This window comes from Crotalus tigris, unplaced genomic scaffold, assembly GCF_016545835.1.
Source record: "Crotalus tigris isolate CLP2741 ecotype Arizona unplaced genomic scaffold, ASM1654583v1 scf7180000024307.1902530, whole genome shotgun sequence".
Lineage (NCBI taxonomy): Eukaryota > Metazoa > Chordata > Lepidosauria > Squamata > Viperidae > Crotalus > Crotalus tigris.
Window position 1 is genome coordinate 1,185,068 of NW_024100479.1, and position 20,326 is coordinate 1,205,393.

Genomic DNA, 20,326 nt, shown 5'->3' on the forward strand with positions numbered 1-20,326 from the left:
TAGATCAAAACTAATAAGATTCATGCTCTTGGTATGTGCTAATTTGGGAAGGGGAGGAGAGGCATAAACTTAAATTTATTTTTAAAGAATAAGAAAAAAATAATTTGAAGGAAGGGAAAAGATTGTATTAAAGATTTACAAAACAATTACGTAGGAGTTTACAAAGAAAAAACACATTCCGCTTATAAGTCACTTTAGATTGGAACAGATATGAAGATAATTGCACGAGAGTTTAGTATTTTAATTTCTTTAACATTTCAGCCAAAAATCTCTTCACCCCATATCTCATTTGTTAGCTATTAAAAAATAATATAGCCTCATTGTTCAATCAGCAAAAATCCATTCAGTTACTAACACACACACACACACACACAATCTTAAACAAGTAAACCAACTTGTTTTCCTTTCCTTTCCTAAAGGAGTTCCTTTCCTTTAATTAACCCAGTAATTCATAATTTTCTCTAAAAATACTACAAAAGGCCCTTCCCGTATCATATCTCATTTCTATAAAGGAATTTTTAAAGCTTTGTCATTCAAACTTAAGAAAAATTCCATTAAAAGCTACCAGAAACAATATATTGAAAAACTTAATCTTTAATATTTTAAAATATTAATTAATTTATCTTTTTTCTATATTTTCTCTCAGAAACTCCTTCGCAAGCTTAACACTCTGCTTCAATTTTAACATAAGCTTATCACTGTCTCTAAAAAATAACAAAAAAATATTCATACACATATATAAAATCCTTGATTGTAAAAGTTAGCTTTATGAGCCTTCTTTTTGCTTTTAAAAGTCTTGATCTTTATTCCTCTTAAGTAGCTGATTTCTTTTCATGTTCTCTTTATCTTTTCTCACAAACTCCTTTATAAATATAACACATCTTTTGTAGATCCACAATAAAAAAATTGTCCAGGTCACTTTTCTAAGTTGAAATCCACATATCCAAATTACTCTTCTGATCTATTATTTGTGAGTCTTTTTTAACTATTAAAAGATCAGCCAGTTTCATTTGTACAGTAAGTCCTGTTTAACGGTTTTGCCAATATCTTTCTTGTAGCCTGTCATTTTTAAATCAATATCCAAAGTAGCCTGATTTTTGGTTGTTTTCCCTTCTATCTCCTATTTTAAACCCATTATAGTAGCAATCTTAAAAGTTCTGAGTACATTAGTCGTCTAGATAATAAATTTGCCTTTTTTGCACTGACTGTTGTTGTGGACTTTGCCTTATATTGAAAGATAGTTCTCCATATATTCCAGAGTGTTTCCTCTTTCTCTCTTACAGGAATTCAATTTCTTGGATTAAAAACAAAGTAGAAAATTCTGGAACATAACAGTTTTTTAATTTCTGTGATACAAATATCATTCAAATGCTATATATGGCATTAAGTTGTTCTTATTCTCCCTTTCCTTCCACACATACTACATTCTGTCTTTCTTGAGTTGGCAGTCAGTAGCAGTTATATGCAAGACCGAAATTCTTGACTCTAAAGGCCTGTATTCTTGGCCAGAGGCCTAGTAGTGCTAACTAAACTTCTTACTTCTGCTTGTCCCCGTCAGTTTATGTATTACCATGATCACAAGAGGCCATGTAAATTGTTTCCCGAATGTGAACAGAATTACTTGTGGGAGCAGGAGGTAGTGGAAACCACAAGCATACAGGGAGGGTCTGTGACAGTTTGCCACAGCCAACTCACCACGGCTAACTTGCCACAGCCAACTCACTGTGGCCAACTCGCCGCAGGACAAGAGTTACACTAATATCAAAGAAATGGTGGGATAGAATCATTAAAGAAAGTATGCAAAAGGAGGGACAGAATGAAATGTGAATGGCAAAAATTAAAATATTTTTTTATTTATTTTAAATAATTAAATGGAATTGTTAAATTGCCCCACAGTGAGTTATCCCACAGCGAGTTGGCCGTGGAGAGTTGTCCTGCAGCAAGTCGACCACGGTGAATTGGCCGTGGCAAGTTGGCCCACTCTGTACAGAGAGTAAGGATGGAATTTGATATCACAGGCCAGAATAGAAATACTATTAAATAAAAACTCTGATTGCAAGATCCTGATGCCAATTAACTTTACCTAGATTAGAGATCCAGATGTCTTCTTCTGTCCTTGTGGAATCTCCAGCTAGGCTGGAAAGAGGTGCTAAGAGTGGGGGCGAGTCCTTGCAGTGCAGAAAGCAGTACAAAATCCCTGAAGCCTTATCTGACCATTCCTGAGATCCTTGTAACGTAGGGGACTGAAAGTAAAGTTTTTATTTGAGACTGTTCATGAGTAGTTCTAGTTGCTTGTGCCTTTACCATGCTCCTTTACCTGAGGATGCACTGGTTTGCCTTCTGTTGTGTTTCAGCATGGCTACCATGGCAAGATACAAATTACAGATACAATCTTAACAGATATCAAGGGAAAATCATCATCATCAACAGCATTGCACAATATCATATAGTGTAATATGATACTTGATGATACTTCACATCAAGACAATGTGGTTTGCTTCGTTTTGATTCTGTAATTGGGTGAATCCACCCATTATGGTTTGTAAATCTCTTGAAGTAAATAGGCTAGAGTGTGCAAATGAGTAAAAGGAAAATAGCAAGTAAGAAAGAAAATATTTGAATTTATACTCCTGCTTGTTCCCATTTCTGCAAACAGTGCTGCTTCAACTGACACAAATCTTTAATTATTCAGATCAGAAACTCAGACCAATAAGTCATCTGCAGTATCCTTATTACTAATCATAGACTAAGTGTTTAATATGAAGAATAATTTTCTACAGAATATTGGGGCCCACAACAAAGAATTTTAAAATACTTGCATGTATTGAAACATTCTGTAATTGGGCATTATAGTTGTCTGTTTACCTAAAGAGAAAACTAGGACTTGCCCTACTGTAATATTTTCCCTTTAAATATGAGGACCATCTTACATTGAGAATATTGTATTGGAAGCAGATGGATTTTTCATCTTTCTTTTTGAGGTGAGGAAGTCAACTTAAATTCACAGTTATCCTTTTGATAAATATGGTAGTGTTTTGGATTGCAGGCTAAAGCCAAACTTTTGTTAGCCTGGAACTTTTACCATTTAAGCCACAACATGGACCTTTTGACTTGTACATTTGCTATAGGTAAGACATGTCAAACACAAGGCCCAGGGGCCAGATGCGGCCCTCAAAGTGGTTTCATGTGGCCCGCAAAGTCATCCTGGAAACAGTGAGGGAATGGCCCCCGCTCCTTGGCCCTGGCCAGGCCGGCCAATGTACAATTTTGTGGTGGCCATCTATGCTGAAACGCATTCAGTCTTAGCTCCACAAGGCCGTCTAGAAACAGCGAGGAACCAGCCCCTGCCACGTCAGCCCTGCCCCCTGGGTGAATGCTGGGGAGGTGTCACCCTTTGTAAGGAATGAAAAAATGGATCATGCCTTGGCGCTTGCCCCGGTCCCACGCCCTACTGCCCAGGCCCCCACAGGCACCCTTGATGCGAACGATGTAGAGCTGGCCATGCCCACCCAGTAGGCCACACCCACTCCATCTACACCCACCCAGTAGCTGCACCCACCCTGGCCACACCCACTTGGCCCCCCGAGGACAACCGCAATGCTGATGCGGCCCTCAATGAAATTGAGTTTGACACCCCTCCTATAGGTTGATGGAGAATAGTTCCTTGTCCTTTCCCACTGCAAGACTACCCATTTGTCCCATTTATTATGTGGTTTGGGAGGCACAGAGCAATAGAGCAAAGTGTAATTACAGCTGCCCTTAATAGCTGTCAGGTTGATCTGGGAATAAGGTAGTTGCTGAAGTTAAGGAGGCCTCACCTTTAAGCTGCCAGGGTTAGCTACATGCTCTCCTTCAAATAAATGCAAGGTTTAATAAATATACGTGCCCCTGTTGGCAATTGAAGAGATGCCTATAACAACAGACTGGAACACCCATCTGGCCATTTTGATGGCAAAGAGAAGGCCCTGTGATTTGCTTCCTTGTTGCTAAGCAACTACAGGACATAGTTTGCATGCCGTTTTTTCTCCCAGGCTGCCAGAATGCCCAGATGGGAAGTGATGCAGCTAAAGAAGAGAAAGGAGCAAAGATGCTGTTCATTGTAAAGATTTAATCTTCTGTGTCCAATTTTTCCGTTGGAAGTAAACATGGGTGCCTTCCGAAATGCTAGATTTTATAAAGGGGCCCTTTGAGCGACTCATGCCACCCAAATACAGAGGCTGTTGGTTTGGAATTTTTATCCTGCATGAATATAATGGAATATAGAATATTTGAAAGGCCCTGGTTTATGCTAAGAGTCAGCCCTCCCAAATTGATTCCAGCTTTAGGAAATACAGTTGGAAAGATGTTAAAACATTATTCATGGAAGAAAAACCTGGTTTAGAGAAAAGTATTGACTCTCTGCTCGTGGCTTGAAAACTTATGCCTTTGAAACCATCCATGCTTCCAGTCTGAAACCTCAGACTGTGATTACCTGACAAAGCTACTAAAAGATTCATCTCTATCTTTATATCTTTCAGTATTTAAGCCACCACATTTCCCACACTTTGCGGTGAAAAGGAGACTTGCAGACTTCAGATAACAATATAAATTGCAAGAGAGGGGAAACATTTATAACTTGCCCTGAACGGAACAGGCTAACAAATATATACATGCAATAAAATCTTCTTTGTTCATATGGTTATTTAGTTCAGGGAAAAGGATAAATAGCTTTTGAAACAGATGGTCATGTTGAAATGTTGGTGGCCAGAAGATTATAATAGCGCTGTAGCTAGTTATGATTTTTACACATAACTGAGGTCTGCAGAGCTTCTGGTGATTAGGGAGGTGGAACGATTCAGGTTGCAATCTAGAAATTTTGTAGGTAGAGATGTTTCAAAATCTGTAGGCGTCTGACCTTTTCTTCCTTCACTAAAAGAGAAACTTGCTTCAAAATGTATTTTCAAAATACAATTTTTGTTTGTGTGCATTTCAGGTGATGCAGGATAAGATCATATGTCTTCCCAAAAGAGTCCAGCCTTCTCAGAACGTATCTCACCTTCTTAATATGTCAGATATAGACTCCAGTGCAGCTCAGTTCCTTCCACCCAAGCCATCCACACCTCCTGCCACGGTTGAAATGAAGGGCCTAAAGACTGACTTAGACCTCCAGCAGTACAGCTTTATAAATCAAATGTGCTACGAACGTGCCTTGCATTGGTATGCAAAGTACTTTCCATACCTTGTCCTTATACACACATTGATCTTCATGCTGTGTAGCAACTTTTGGTTCAAATTCCCAGGGTCCAGCTCAAAAATTGAACATTTCATTTCCATTCTGGGAAAATGTTTCGACTCGCCTTGGACCACGCGGGCTTTGTCAGAGGTATCTGGAGAAGACTCTGAGGGGAAGGAAAACCGGAAGAACAACAGCAGCAGGTCAAACACAGTCCAGCCTAGCACAGAAGGCAATTTGGTCAGGACACAGTCTTTAAAATCCATATCTGAAAAATTCATTGTGGATAAAGGAACTCCGGGGGCTTTGGATAAAAAAGAAGGAGAGCAAGCTAAAGCATTATTTGAGAAGGTGAAGAAATTCCGTCTCCATGTTGAGGAAAGTGACCTACTATATGCTATGTATGTTCGCCAAACAGTGCTGAAAGTGATCAAGTTTCTTATTATTATTGCATATAACAGTGCACTTGTTTCAAAAGTTCAGTTTACAGTAGATTGCAATGTTGACATTCAAGACATGACAGGATATAAGCACTTTTCTTGCAATCACACAATGGCACATCTTTTTTCTAAACTCTCATTCTGCTACTTATGCTTTGTAAGCATTTATGGACTGACATGCCTTTACACTTTGTACTGGCTGTTTTACCGCTCTCTGAAAGAATATTCTTTTGAATATGTCCGGCAAGAGACTGGAATTGATGATATCCCAGATGTCCGGAATGACTTTGCTTTCATGCTCCATATGATCGACCAGTATGATCCTCTTTATTCGAAAAGATTTGCTGTGTTTCTTTCAGAGGTCAGTGAAAACAAACTGAAGCAGCTGAATTTAAACAATGAGTGGACTGCCGATAAACTCAGGCAACGATTGCAAATGAATGCCCGTAACTGTTTGGAACTGCAACTGTTTATGCTGTCTGGACTTCCTGATACAGTCTTTGAAATTACAGAGCTTCAGTCCTTGAAACTTGAAATTATTAATAATGTCATGATACCAGCTACCATTGTGCAACTCGACAATCTCCAAGAGCTCTCCCTATACCAGTGTTCTGCAAAGATCCACAGTGCAGCCTTGGCGTTTCTAAAAGAAAACCTGAAAGTCTTGAATGTCAAGTTTGATGACTTCAGAGAACTTCCACCTTGGATGTATGGGCTCAGAAATTTAGAAGAATTGAGCTTAATTGGTTCCTTATGCCATGATATTTCCAAAAATATAACTTTGGAGTCTTTTCGAGAGCTTAAGAACCTTAAAGTTCTGCACATTAAAAGCAACCTGTCCAAAATCCCACAGTCTGTAGTTGATGTTTCAAGTCATCTTCAAAAGATGTGCATTCATAACGATGGCACTAAACTAGTCATGCTCAACAACCTGAAAAAAATGGTCAACTTGACAGAATTAGAGCTGGTGCACTGTGATCTAGAGCGCATTCCTCATGCTGTTTTCAGCCTTAACGCTCTCCAGGAGCTCGATCTTAAGGAAAACAATCTGAAATCTATAGAGGAAATTGTTAGCTTTCAACACCTTAGAAAACTTACAACCCTAAAGTTATGGCACAACAGTATAACCTATATCCCTGAGCACATAAAGAAGCTTACTAGCCTAGAACGGCTTTCTTTTAGTCACAACAAGATAGAGGTCCTCCCGTCCCACCTTTTCCTATGCAACAAAATTAGATATTTAGACCTATCTAACAATGACATACGATTCATCCCCCCTGAAATTGGGGTTCTACAAAGTTTACAGTATTTTTCAATTTCCTGCAACAAAATAGAGAGTGTGCCAGATGAGTTATACTTTTGCAAAAAAATCAAGACGCTGAAGATTGGGAAAAACAACTTGTCTATTCTTTCACCTAAAATTGGAAATCTAGTGTTGCTCTCCCACTTGGACCTTAAAGGAAATCACCTGGAGTTTCTCCCCCATGAACTTGGTGACTGCAGAGCTCTTAAAAAGATTGGACTTGTGGTGGAAGACACCTTATTTGAAACTCTGCCTTTGGATGTTAGAGAACAGATGAAGGCTGAGTAATATTTTCAGTACTCAGTACAGACTTTCTGCCAAACGCCTCATATATAATATGCCTTCAAGTCTTTATCTTATTATGACGTATTTTGACGTTTTATATATGGATCATTTTGGAATATATGTATTACATATAAACTAATATTTATATAAGTTTTCTTTTTCTACCCCTCCCATTTTCACGTTTACAATTTTTTTTTAAAGTTATAGCCTTATATTGTTATGTTCCTACTTTTTACTCTGCTTTGTTGAGATCAAATTGCTAACATCTGCCTTAAAAAAAAAAAATGCCGTAGGTCAAACAAAGATCATCATCTTTAAAAATAAATAATTTAGGTAACACATTTAAGTAGAATAATTTATGGTTGCTGTAGCAACTGTGATTCTTTCTATTCTGCTTTTTTAAAAATCACCTAAATGCTTTAAGATTGCAAAAGTGTTCTTTATCTTGTTTATGTCCTAGTTGCAGGTAATTGTGGCTTCTGCAAGTCAGATTGCCCTGTCCTTGGGAGTTCTTTATAGCAAAACAGTAAAGTATCATTGATAAAAGATAACTATTCTGTGCTCTTAAAATCTATGCTGCTATTGCTGGCAATAGAACTTATTCTTTAGAAGACTTAATTAAAATCGCACTTTAGCCAGGATGCAGTTTTATTTAAATTTCTTTTGAGTCTCTTGGCTCCATATTTAGTATTCTTAGTTATAATCAGAACATGAGTCTGGAGATTATGTTCTGACACTACGAATCTTTCTTTCATCTCCTTCTGTATGTTACTGTGATTCCTAAATCTACATTAGTAAATCTCTGCAGATTCAAAACAGATATGACTTTGCACAAAGCAGTTTCCAATCTTTCTATCATGAATACTTTCATAATCATCTAAGGTTGCACTACATCATAATTACGGTATAATTACAGAGGAAGGAAAGATCAAATTTTAATAACAAAGGTTTTTTCTTCTTCTCCGTCACGGTTTCCCACAAAGATTTATAGGAATTTAACTGAGTGGGAGTGTTAAAAATTATATTAATTATTTCCTCTGCTTCCCTCACTTTTAAGAAAGTACAGCATCCTAGATTCCCATGAAGTGACAAATGTGTGGTTGTGAAATATTTTGGACTTGATTTTCCATGAAAATGTAGCATGCAAATCAATTATTATGGTAGTAAACAAAGTCATGCAAGTCACGAAATAAGGAATTTTTAGTCTTACAAAACTATTCATGCTTGCTTGGAAAGAAATAATTCAGTTCAGAAGGATTTATTTCCAGTACGTTACAAAGAAAATGGAATATTTGCTTAAACATAGCCCTGCACTATAGAGAATATTCAGAAAGCTGTCTACATATGAAGAAGTCTTCCCTGAAGTTAGTCATTACAGATGCAACTTGCATTTGAACATCTGTCATCAAATCATTAAAATGCTAGGTGGATTAGTTTTAGAGGTATGCTTTGAGACTACAAGGTGTCCACAACTAATTGCTTGTGATTGCAATCAAGCATCATAGTAAGTCTTAGTTTATTGTAATGGGAAAGAATAATAGACTCAGATTTATACATCCTTCTCTCCTTTTCCATCATGGCCAAAAGTTATTTTGTAAAAGAAACCTAACATATGAAACAAGAACCCAGCTAGAGGCCCTGGGCAGGGCAGAAATAGAGATCCTGGGTGGGCAGGAATAGAGGCCCAGGGTGGGGCACAGATTTAGGCCCTGGCTGTTAAGCAAATAGAGGCCCTGGGCAGGACATGAACGGAGGCCCTGTAGCATGTGAAAAAGCCCCAGCTGAACTGGCACAAAAGAAGCTCCCTGCCCATATAGGAGTGGGGCATGGTGCAGCATGCATGACAGTCACCAATCCATTTGTTCAAAGCTGCCGTAACTTCAAATGATTACTGAACAAATGGACATTAAGTGGGGATTGCTTGCATATCTAAACTAAGTATGGAGTGGACTTGATTTTACTCTCTTTCTCATATCCCACAGAGTCCATGACAAGGTTTCTGCTCCCACTATTTAACAAGCACCTTCACAACTTGAAAACAGTACATTTAGTATTTGCTGAGTGTCTAGCAGAAGTGACAAGATTTGTCTCCCCAGGTAGATTAACCAAACTGAAGCATCTGGTCTATAACGAAAAATAAAATCTCCATAAAACTAGCTATTTGGTTAAAAATAGCTTCCAATAGTTGCAATTGCACGTGGTCTTTCTCTTAAAAGAAGGAAGCCTCGTGAGTCAGACCTGTCAACGCCCATGTTCTTTTCCTGGAGTGGTGTTCAGTATAATCGTCATCAGGGCAGGAGGACAGAATCCCTCTTCCATTGTTGCTCCTCTTCAATTGGTATTGAAGGCATGTTGTTGATATATCTTCTAATTTATCCGACCCCCCTGATCGGTACCACTTGACTATCAGTTCCATCAATTGTCTGTAATATATATATATATATTACATATTGCTGATACATTCCAAATGTGTTGGTCACGTTTGTTTGTTTGTGTGGCACAGCTCAATCCTGCACACATTTATGTTGGAATCGGAACCACTGAATTATTCGAGCCTTCTTTGGGGCTCTTTAGGGTTACATTGCTCAGTTCAGACATGATCTCATCGTTGTAAAACAGAAACAACCTCCACCAACAGAACGTCTCTTAATTTTTCAGCAACAGTCTTGCGGGAGTTCTTTCCTCCATTCAGAGGACTTGTCTATATTACAAGCAATTCTCAGTTTTATAGTGGCTTAATGGTCATGAACCTTGGAAATGATGTTTGGTGGAAATGTAGATTCTTGCTAGAGACTCTTAAATGCAGTTCTCTTAGAACTTCAACTAATAGGCTGGGCTATGCGGTATTTCCTAGTGTTTTTGTATGAAGCTGGGAATGCCAGTCCCTGATGCTATTAAACGATAAACCTCCACTTAATGGAAAACAGCATTAATGTTGAGGCAAATCCTTATGCTAAGATGGGAAATGCAGCCTGAAGTTCAGACCCTGCCAACTGCATCTTGCGCTCTGATTTGTTTCCTATCTTCATTCTTTGCTTAAAAGTATAAACAAGTCAAGGGCTGAAGTAAAACATCCCAAGCTAAAAGAGTCTTACAAGCAGTCCATTCTCTACATTGCTGAGATTTTCCAGGACATGAAGAGGAGAAATGTTCTTTTCAGAGTCTTAAATCTATTCTATAAACCAAAGTGCTGATGTTGCTAATAAACAAACTATTTTAAGCTGTCAGTACAACTAGTGACTTTCTGTAAAGATCTATTGTAGAACTGAAGGCTTGTCTTACATTGAAGGGGAGACTGATACAGCCTAACCTTACAATCTAGTGGAGGTCTACTTTTACTGCAAGGGCATACTACAAGTGGTGGTTTATCACTTATAATTGGAAGGTGCTATTTCTGTAATTACACAAAATATAATATCTGCTGAAAGGATGTCAAGAGTTGTATGCACTATTCCTATACAGACTAATAAGATGAAAGGGTGTGTGTGGGTATCATCTGTGCATATCCATAATTGCAATTTCTTTCATGCTTCCAATGTTATATATTACTGAGGAGATTGTAAAATGTGGGCATTTATACTGAGATATGTGTTCTATATTTGCAGGGTGAGGGCCAGAAGAGGCCTGGGTCTATGATCCATTGTGCATATAGTATATACTGTATACTTTACATGAATTGCCCACAAGATCTACTTTCATCATAGAAATAGTTCAAAACGGCTGCAGGATCTTGGACATTTTCTCTGGAGAAATCTCACCATCTCCATTAGGGTTTCTTCAAATCAAGTGGTCAAAGGAGTTCAAGCTTGTTTTTAAAATGTATACAAAGATATATACAAAGCTTTTGTCATTCATAATACTGTATTGCATATCGCAAGCAACATCTTTTTTATTTGTCTTTAAGTTAGAGTTTTAAAAAAAACTATCATATTTTAAATATGTCATTTTTAACATTGATGTGCAATATTCATGAAATAAGCTTAGGGAAATTGACTATTTGACTTCATTCTATAATTATTTTTGTGCAAAGTCATATTATCTAAATGTACTTTTAAAATATACTTGCTCCGAAGTGGTGACTTTTCCAAATGCTACTTATATCAGGAAATGATATCAAAGAAGTCACCATCATATTACATATATCTGCGTATAATCAACTATTTAAATATTACAGCAAATTATATTCATTTAGTCTGAATTGGTTTTTCTTCATATTATTGAGCAGTGTTAGAATTGGTTCAACGTGATGGTAATTCTGCTACATCTTAATGCATAGAAACACAATCTGGAATTTATTACTGGTGATCAGGATGTTGTCAGTCCCATCAGATTCTTCCTTTTCCTCCATCAAGTATAACTGCAATTTTTATAACGAGTTTCATTTATGAGGGTAAATAGGGGATGTGATTGAAATAGAATGGAAAGATAATGCAAAGATTTTAAGTTGTAATTAAGTTGCAACGTGATGCCATTGGTATCTTCTGAAAGGTCGAGAACAGCTTTCTTAACTTAAACCTATTATAGTTCCCGTCAATCTCAACTGTTGTTTGTTTCTTTATCCCATCAGTCTTGACCATTTGAAACCATCACCATGTTGTGGTAGAATCTAAGTTGAGTGTCTGTAGTCATCTTCACTCCATTTTATGATTTCTATCATGGAGACTAGCATGCCTGACTTCAGAGTCATACCAAAACTCCGCTTGCTTTCTAAGGTTGCAACTTGGGCAGCTTGAATGCTTCATAAATATATTGCTTCACTGGAGATTTCAAAATTTGTCATATATACAACTAGGTTCTTTGTTATTTTCATGAAATAATGACTTCGTATTAAGAGTTTCCGTAATTGAGATTTTAGGAAAAAAGAAGATCTAAACATAAGAATGACATTTGTATAGTTAATATGTGATCACATAGCTGTTGTTTGAAAATTGTCATTCTGGATTGTATGGATCATTCTTAAGTAGATGCAACCATTATTTTCCTTTGAACTTCCCTTTCTGAATTTTTATACAGAGCTAAATTCAGTTCAAATGCAGCAAAAGTGTTATAGAATGGTGATTCCACCAGACAACTGAATATACTGGTCAATGCATGCTATAAAGATTTGATTTGTTAACTGGATAGTGTGAAAGTATTATCTTTTAATGCACCTAGGCCAATCTGGAACAGAATAGAATTAACTGTAGGGAGGGAAAACTGAATAAAGTTGGTTCTCTTAAATGTGAAGCTTTAGAGCATTTATCACTGTATTTCTTCTCTGATGTCACTTTTTCTACTGAAAGCATTGACCGATGGCATGTCAGTTAGCTAAAATACATTTTAATAATGTGTCTAACATTGGGACAAGGAAGCAAAGTAGATGCAGGGCCTTCCCCCTATTTGCACTTGATGGTGTCTCAATCGTACTCTGAGAATAATGTTCACTTTCTCCATTAAGTAGCCTTTGTCTCATCTCCAGCCCATGAGAAAGACACACGAAAGTAGCATTTTACCCTTTTATTCCAACATCTTCCATCTGGTGGCTGAGATCAGCTAGCCTGTTGTGGGTTAATCAGATACACGTTTGAGGAATATTTGGTGGCCTTTGTCCATCCCTCCCCCTCTGATCATGAATCACTGTTGCTTGTTTGTCAGTTTTCATTTTCTTCCCCTTAAAGTCAAAGTGCTTGCCAGCATCTTGTCAGTTTCAGCTCTGCTGCTCTGCAGGACCCACTTGCAATCACGGTGGAGACTTGCCACTTTCCTCCCTGGGACTTTCTGCTCTGTAATCTTTCCATACATTTATTTAGCACAATTTTAATTTGGAAGAGGCCCAAATGGAGTGTTGGAGAAAGTATTTAAAAAGATTGGCTGAGTCCAACCATTGTCCTGAATCCCGATGGATGGGTGTCTTCCTCACTGGCTAGCAACATCGTGAAAAGGAGAGGAGAAATCTCTTGCCTGATTTGCCACTCCCAAATCAGGGCACCACCCTCCTGACTGAGAACTGATGCAATAGACGCAGAGAGGAATTGGCTGTGGAGATAGCCAACAAGAAGCTGTAGTCGCTACAATTAAAAGAGATTCTTGTTTCCTTTGTCTTCTTGAATTCAGTTTCATAATTATCATATGACGGAATGTTAATCTGCATTCCCAGGAGGAAGGGGCTGCATTCCACAGAAACGAGACAATTCAGTTCAGAAACTGAGGAAAAGTGGGTGAAGATGACTCTTCCTTAACAGTTCCCAATGTACAGATAGTCCTCAACATACGGCCACAACTGAGCCCAACATTTATGTTGTTAAATGAGAAAGTTGTTAAGTGAGTTTTGCCCCATTTTATGTCTTTTCTTCCCATATTTGTTAAGTGAATCACTGCAATTGTTAAATTAATAACACGGTTGCTAAGTGAATCTGGTTTCCTCATTGACTTTGCTTGTCAGAAGGTCACAAAAGGGGATCACATGACCCTGGGATACTGCAACTGTCATAAATGAATGGTCAAGCATCTGAATGTAAATCACATGATTGGGGAGGCTGCAATGGTTATGAGCATGAAAATGGTCATAAGTCACTTTTTTCAGTGCTGTTACAACTTCAAACAGTCACTAAGTAAACTGTTGTAAGTCAAGGACTATCTATATATGCCTTATGGGCATGTTAGTTTGCTTTAGTTTGGCAAGATTCTGTCTATGGGTAAGAAATAGTAAAGAGATCTGCTTGGAAGAATCACAATATGTCTTTCTTGGTTTTTGGAGGCTGACAATATTTAATTTTTAAAAAGACATGGCAAACTAGTCATTTAGATAAAGAAAGGTAAAAGATTTTTTTCACCTACCAATTTAGCAATAATGATAGAGATAGTCATCAAACTGGGAGAGAACCTAATTTGTGAGTTCAGCTGGTTAATAGAACTACCAGAAGGATATATCCTTCACATTGTTACTACCTGGTATAAGGCCCAAATAATGGAACCTGCCCTATAGTAATAAAAAATGCTGTTTAAGGTGATTAAAAGAAATCATGTGGCATGCGAAAGCTGCTTACGGACTTAAAGCGATGCTCAATTATCTGCTTCTCAAATGATTTTAAAAATCCTACTTGTATAATTAATTTCAACTGAAGGGAGTAAATCAAAGGGAGTAATTGAAGCTCATGCTATTTTACCCAGAGATTTATGTTTCATTTGCCTGACCTGCTAAACAGGGCCAATTCACAGGGTATTGTAATAAAACAACTGACCAGACAGCTTACAGTGATAATTCCAGGTCAAGTGCTAATTTGTTGCTAATAACAGCAAAAGGTTAGCCTGGATTCATGGATAATTTATATGTTCACACTTCCAATCCCTTACGGGTGGGCTACATACATACATACATAGCTAAATCCCTATCATGAATAGTTTTCTGGGTATTGGAGACATTACTTGTTATTCAGCTTATATGCTTTTCACAGTTATGCACCAGTCTGTAGCTGTTTTTTCTAATACTGCAATAGGAGTGAGCCTAGTTACTCCCTTCCAATTCTTTATTTTTACCTCCTCGGGCAAAGAGATGTGAGGAGACTGCAGGTGTCCAAAATTTTTACACATACAGGTGTGTCCAGAAGCTCACCTTCCTTGTTTTCTATAAAAATCAATTGTTCCCACTTAACTTTTTGTTTGCTAGAAAAATTGACCGGAGCAAAAATTCTTTCTTCCATCTAAGAGAAAAGAATAATTTCATTGAGCAATTGAGCCAAAACCTATATTACGTTGCACTTATTTGAAGATGCAAGAATATCTGAAAGTGCTCCAGAGATTATAATAATGGTTTTATAACTGCTCTGGGGCCACTTTCTGTGAAATAGTTTTACTGTGATTTTCATTGGGATCAGGTGCAAGGGAAGTTCATGAACCAAGAATCATTACATTTTTCTATACTGCTACTTCTTCATCAAGATAATTCTTTTCATTGTTCCTCTGTGTAACATTTCTTCTTCAGTTTACTTCGTGGCTCCATCCAGCTAATGTTTTTTTTTTCTCTCTCTCTTGAGATGCTCCCTGCTTGTTAAACAATGGCCGTTTGTTTTTTATTGCCTTTCTTGAACCCAGCATTTCCGGCTTGCTGGCCCAATTAAAGAGTCCCAGAATGTGGGAGAACAGTAGATTTTCCTAGCTTTTCCAGGATCTCTACCTACCCAACTATTGAACATTGCGACTTCACTTTTGCAACTTGAAAAACTTCATTACCCCTAACAGGCAACAAGAACCTCTTGTGGACAAAAGCAAAGGGGCGAGAGAGAACATTTTGCTCTGAGGTAGATCCATAGTCACAAGGACAAATCTTAGTAAAGCCGAATAAAATCTTAGGAAAACGTTACGTCTAAAAGCAGTATATTAATTCAGAGGTCCCCAACCTTTTGGGCAACAGACACCGGTTCTGTGGAGAGAGGTTTTTCCACAGACTGGAGGGTGTGTGGTTTTGTGTGTTGCCTGTATCCCGCGGATGGGGCTTGTTTGTGCGGCCCAGTTGCTGGGGGTTGGGGACCCCTGTATTAATTCATTACTTTTGTGACTTCAAGTCAGTTTTTGATTCCTGGCAACTGCCTGGACTAGTCCCTGCAGTTTTCTTGGCAAGGTTTTTTGGAAGTGATTTACCATTGCCACCTTCTTAGGGCTGAGAAAAAGTGCCTGGCCCAAGGTCACCAAGCAAACTTTGTGCGTAAGATGGGAAGAGAATTCACAGTCTCCTGGTTTCTAGCCTGGTGCTTTCCCCACTACACCAAACTGCTTTTCTGTAAATTCACTTCCTCCTCACCATATTAATGATATTGGAGGGAGTAAAGAAAAAAATAAAAACTGGCAATCACACCTGAATAATCAAAGTCCCTCACCATTTGCATGCACGTCCCAGTTGGACTTTGGTTTCAGAGCTATAATGGCCATCTTCACTTTGTTGCCTCATTCCCACAGATGACTCTGGTAATGGCCATTTTTACTGTTGCATCTAAAATATTAATGTACTCCTACAGGTAAAAAAAATATACTGATTTTTTTCTAGTGCTATAAAAGCCGTAGTGGCATAGTGGTTAGAATGTAGTATTGCAGGCTAATTCTGCCGACTACCAGCAGTTCGATTCTCACCCGCTCAAGGTTGACTCGGCCTTTCATCCTTCCGAGGTCAATAAAATGAGGGCCCAGATTGTTATGGGCAATATGTTGATTCTGTAAACTGCTTAGAGAGGGCTTAAAGTGCTATAAAGCAGTGTATAAATCTAAGTGCTATTGCTGTAATATTGTTCCTTGCAATTAAGAACTAAACTTTATGTCAGGCAATGATCAACAGAATGCCACTTAAACTCCTCCCTTTTTCATTCATCTTAATAAAACGATGGTGTGGCACACCTCAGCTCTCTAGGGGAGGCCGAGGTTAGTGCAGAATTGCTAAGTGATGAGTGCTGCTGCATGAGATTCATCAGCCTCAATGCTGATTGTCGAAGTCAAGCTCTCTCAGCCTTCTTTCTTCCAGATACTGTAGACTTCATCTCCTGTAATCTTGCAGCCAAGTTATAGAGTTGAAATCACTAGGTTAATTGCATCAATTATTTGAATGCTCTAAAATAAATATCTGTATTTTTTGTGGTGATACATTAGATCAGTGGTGGCGAACCTATGGCACGGGTGCCAGAGGCGGCACCATCACCCCTGTCCTAGGCCTTCAGCTGGGTTTTATAAAACCTTTTCGCTTTAGGCCTCCACCGCCGTGTGCAAAAAAAAAAGGGGTTCAATCAATCAGTCAATTTCAACTTCTCGCAGGAAAAAAAATCTTGCAAAGTTAGAATTGATTGATTGAACTTTTTAGTCCCGCCCAGTCTGCCGTTACCATCGCAGCCACACCCACCCAATGGGCCATGCCCAGCCCATGGGCCACACCCATCCAATGGGCCACACCCACCAGTGTGTTTGGGTTGCAGTTTGGGCACTCGGTCTCTAAAAGGTTCGCCATCACTGCATTCGATACTCTTGGCTGAATTGACATATCACTAGACCATGTTTTGATGAATAGATCCAATAGGTTGGAATCATATAGCACATAAAGTCTTAAGCTATCATTTACCTTGAAACATAGCAAATTATATTATGGCTTGAAAAGAAATATGCACCCAACCTAGGTACTTTGTTTTGGCAGTGATGTACCATAGTCAGCAAACTGTTTAATAGTTTATTAACAATCTGAGTCCCGAACCAATTGGCTCTTTCAGAAAGTAAGTCCCTAAGTCATTTATTGAAATTATTATATTTCTATTTTATTTTTTCATTACAAAGATCACATATAATTCTCATGGATTCTCTGCAGCTGATTTTTTAATCTAGCTTGCTGCAGTTCATCTGATATCTATCATCCACATATAATTTTGACAAGCTGAAATATTGAGTTTCATCTTACAGAATAATTTAGGCATCAGGTAATACATGTCCAACTGATTGGATGTTGTTTTAGCTGCTAAAGGATACACTAAGATAATGTTTCATGTGACATTCCTGACAATTAAGCCCTAATAATTGCCAAATGAGTAGTGGAGGGTTGAGTAAGTTTTGTTTTTTTTAAGCAGGTCAGAATTCCAGAGAAGTATGTGTCATATAATTTGTATTCTGTCTTAGGAATCCAATCTTGCACTTCATTAAAAATTGTTCTTTGCCACAATGATATATAGCTTTCATCATTTTCCAGAGAAATTTAATTTACAACGTAACCTTATATTGATTATAACATTTTGATTATAACCTTTGATTATAACCTGTTTTACGGTATTTGGCAGCGGCATTTTAATTTTCCGATAATGTCTATTATGTACTCTTAGCCAAAAAGCCTGGAAAGCTGCTTTTAAATATTAACAGAATATACAATAATATTAATCAAAAATAAAACAGCAATAAAATACCAGCACAATATAAAACTGATTTCTTAAAAGATTTAAACTAGTCCTTAAGGAAAATAAAGAGAATGCCAAACATTCCTTTGAAAAGAATCTATTACTACTGCTGCAGCTGCTGCTACTGCTATATATGTCTGTTATTTTCTATAAAATGGACTCCATGCATTTTACACTCCAAGGTTGTATAAGATGTATCCCTTCCAAGCATCAACAAGGTACTCCCCCCAATCTACTAATATTTTAGTCTAAAATAAACCTAAATAAAATCAGCACATAAAAGCTGCACAATAACAGTAAAACCATAAAAGGCAACCCTCTCCAAAATGGTTGCCTTTCAGATACCCTTCCTGGACCAATCTTAATGACCAAACAGGAGAAGTGTCTTAATAATTAGGGTTAAATAGCAGACTGATGTTCCAGTTTAACACTTTTTAGAACTGTGCAGATAGCAGCTTTTACTTCATTAGTTGTATGCAGCCCAAGCATCTCCCCACCCATTTGCATTCCTGGTGTAGAACGAACATTGCAACAGGACAGAATGCTCTTCCTATCTATTTTTGATCATCTTTTCTTTTTTGTAGGAAAACGGGCATTAAAAATGCGTGAGTAGCCGTATCTGATGGTACTTGGTTTGCTACAATGTATGCCTTCCAGGAGATTTAGAGAGAACTTAAGCCTCACAAGTAGTTGACTAATTTTTATTTTATTTTGCTTTATTTTATTATTTTGCTTTATTATTTTTATTTATTTTATATTTTATTTCCCACCTTATTTTTTTTACAAAAAACTCAAGTTTTTTTTGTAAAAAAACACACACACACACACCTTTCTCCCCCTATTTTCCCCACAATAAGAACCCTGTGAGGTGAGTGAGGCTGAAAACGAGTGAAAGACTGGTTCCAACTGACTTACGTAGCTAAGGCGGAACTTGAACTCACAGCCTCCTGCTTTTTAGTGTGGTGCCTTAACTACCACACCGAACCGGCTCATGAAATTTGAACGCCAACAGGCATCAAAGGCAGAAGTCAGGGAGGAGATTAAATAAAATCCCTAGGATAACATTTGATAATGCACACACATAGAGTATTTTTTGAGGTCACGCTGAGCCATGATTTAATGAGTAAATCACAACTGGCAAGTTTAAAGCAACATATTGCCATAATCCATGCTTTATAAACCACAATAGCTAGAATGCACCCAACAAACTATGTAAAAACCAAGTAAACAACATTTTGGGTTAGCACGATGCATATATCTGGCCAGATATTTACTTGAAGATTCCAGTTTATGTAGTTTTGTTTAAATATTTGTTCTTACAGCCAGGCTTGGCCTGAATTCTTCCAGCACAGACTTGGCCCGTGCATTTAGTGGACATTTGAATAAGCCTCCCTCAGTTGTCTCCTATTGCCCCTCCTCCAAGGATGTGTCTTTCAAATCTTGAAATCATTTCTTTCATCATTTGGTTTATATCATTTTTCTTAGCTGAAAAAAAGGTAGGCTGATGCACGTAGAGATCACTGGAGATTTAAAAAAAATATTTTAAAAAAACAAACAACAAAAACCTTGGGATGAAGTGAAACAGGATGAGATTCAAATAAACAACCAAATTAGGCGTCTGACTAAAGATGAAACTGTGCCAGTAATGGAAATGGATTGCAGAAGGAAAAAAAAAAAAAGGGAAGGAAAGAAACACCATGTTTATCCTGAGGCTAGAGAGGAAGTTATATTGTCTTAAATGATCTGGACTCCAAAAAAGAGCGAGCTCAATTTTAAAATGATTTCTTTTTTAATTCAGTTACAGTATCTTAGAGGCCAGCAAGGAGTCATTCAGTCTTCAGTAATGGAAATGTCTGCAAACAGAACCAACATAAGAGAACCAACAATCCTACAAACAACTTGGTCTAGTCATACAATTTCAGTTTTATCCTTGACTAGATGGCCAATAACCAGTTGGTCATTGTTTGAGAGAAATGCTTCCTTACCTAAAGAGAGGAACAGAATCACCATAGGTGGGCAAAAAAAGCAGTGGGAACAGGAGCAACTTCCAACTTCCTGCTACTTCCTCACTGACTTTCCTTCTAGGAAATTGGCAGGGAGCATTGAAAATGACAATCACATGACAGAAGCTGACCATGACAGCATGGTGAGGCAGCAACACAGCAGCATTGAAGCAGTCATAACTTAACCAAAT

At 37.8% G+C, this 20,326-nt stretch overlaps 1 protein-coding gene across 1 annotated transcript in view; it reads left to right on the plus strand.

The window, feature by feature from the left end:
• LRRC8C (leucine rich repeat containing 8 VRAC subunit C) overlaps positions 1 to 12,466 on the plus strand; it is a 33,917-nt gene extending 21,451 nt beyond the window's left edge. The window contains exon 3 of the mRNA XM_039324716.1: positions 4,973 to 12,466. Coding sequence (XP_039180650.1) covers positions 4,973 to 7,243 — 2,271 coding nt within the window. The 3' untranslated portion in view covers positions 7,244 to 12,466. The remainder of the gene's footprint in view (positions 1 to 4,972) is intronic.
• Positions 12,467 to 20,326: the final 7,860 nt, after the last annotated feature.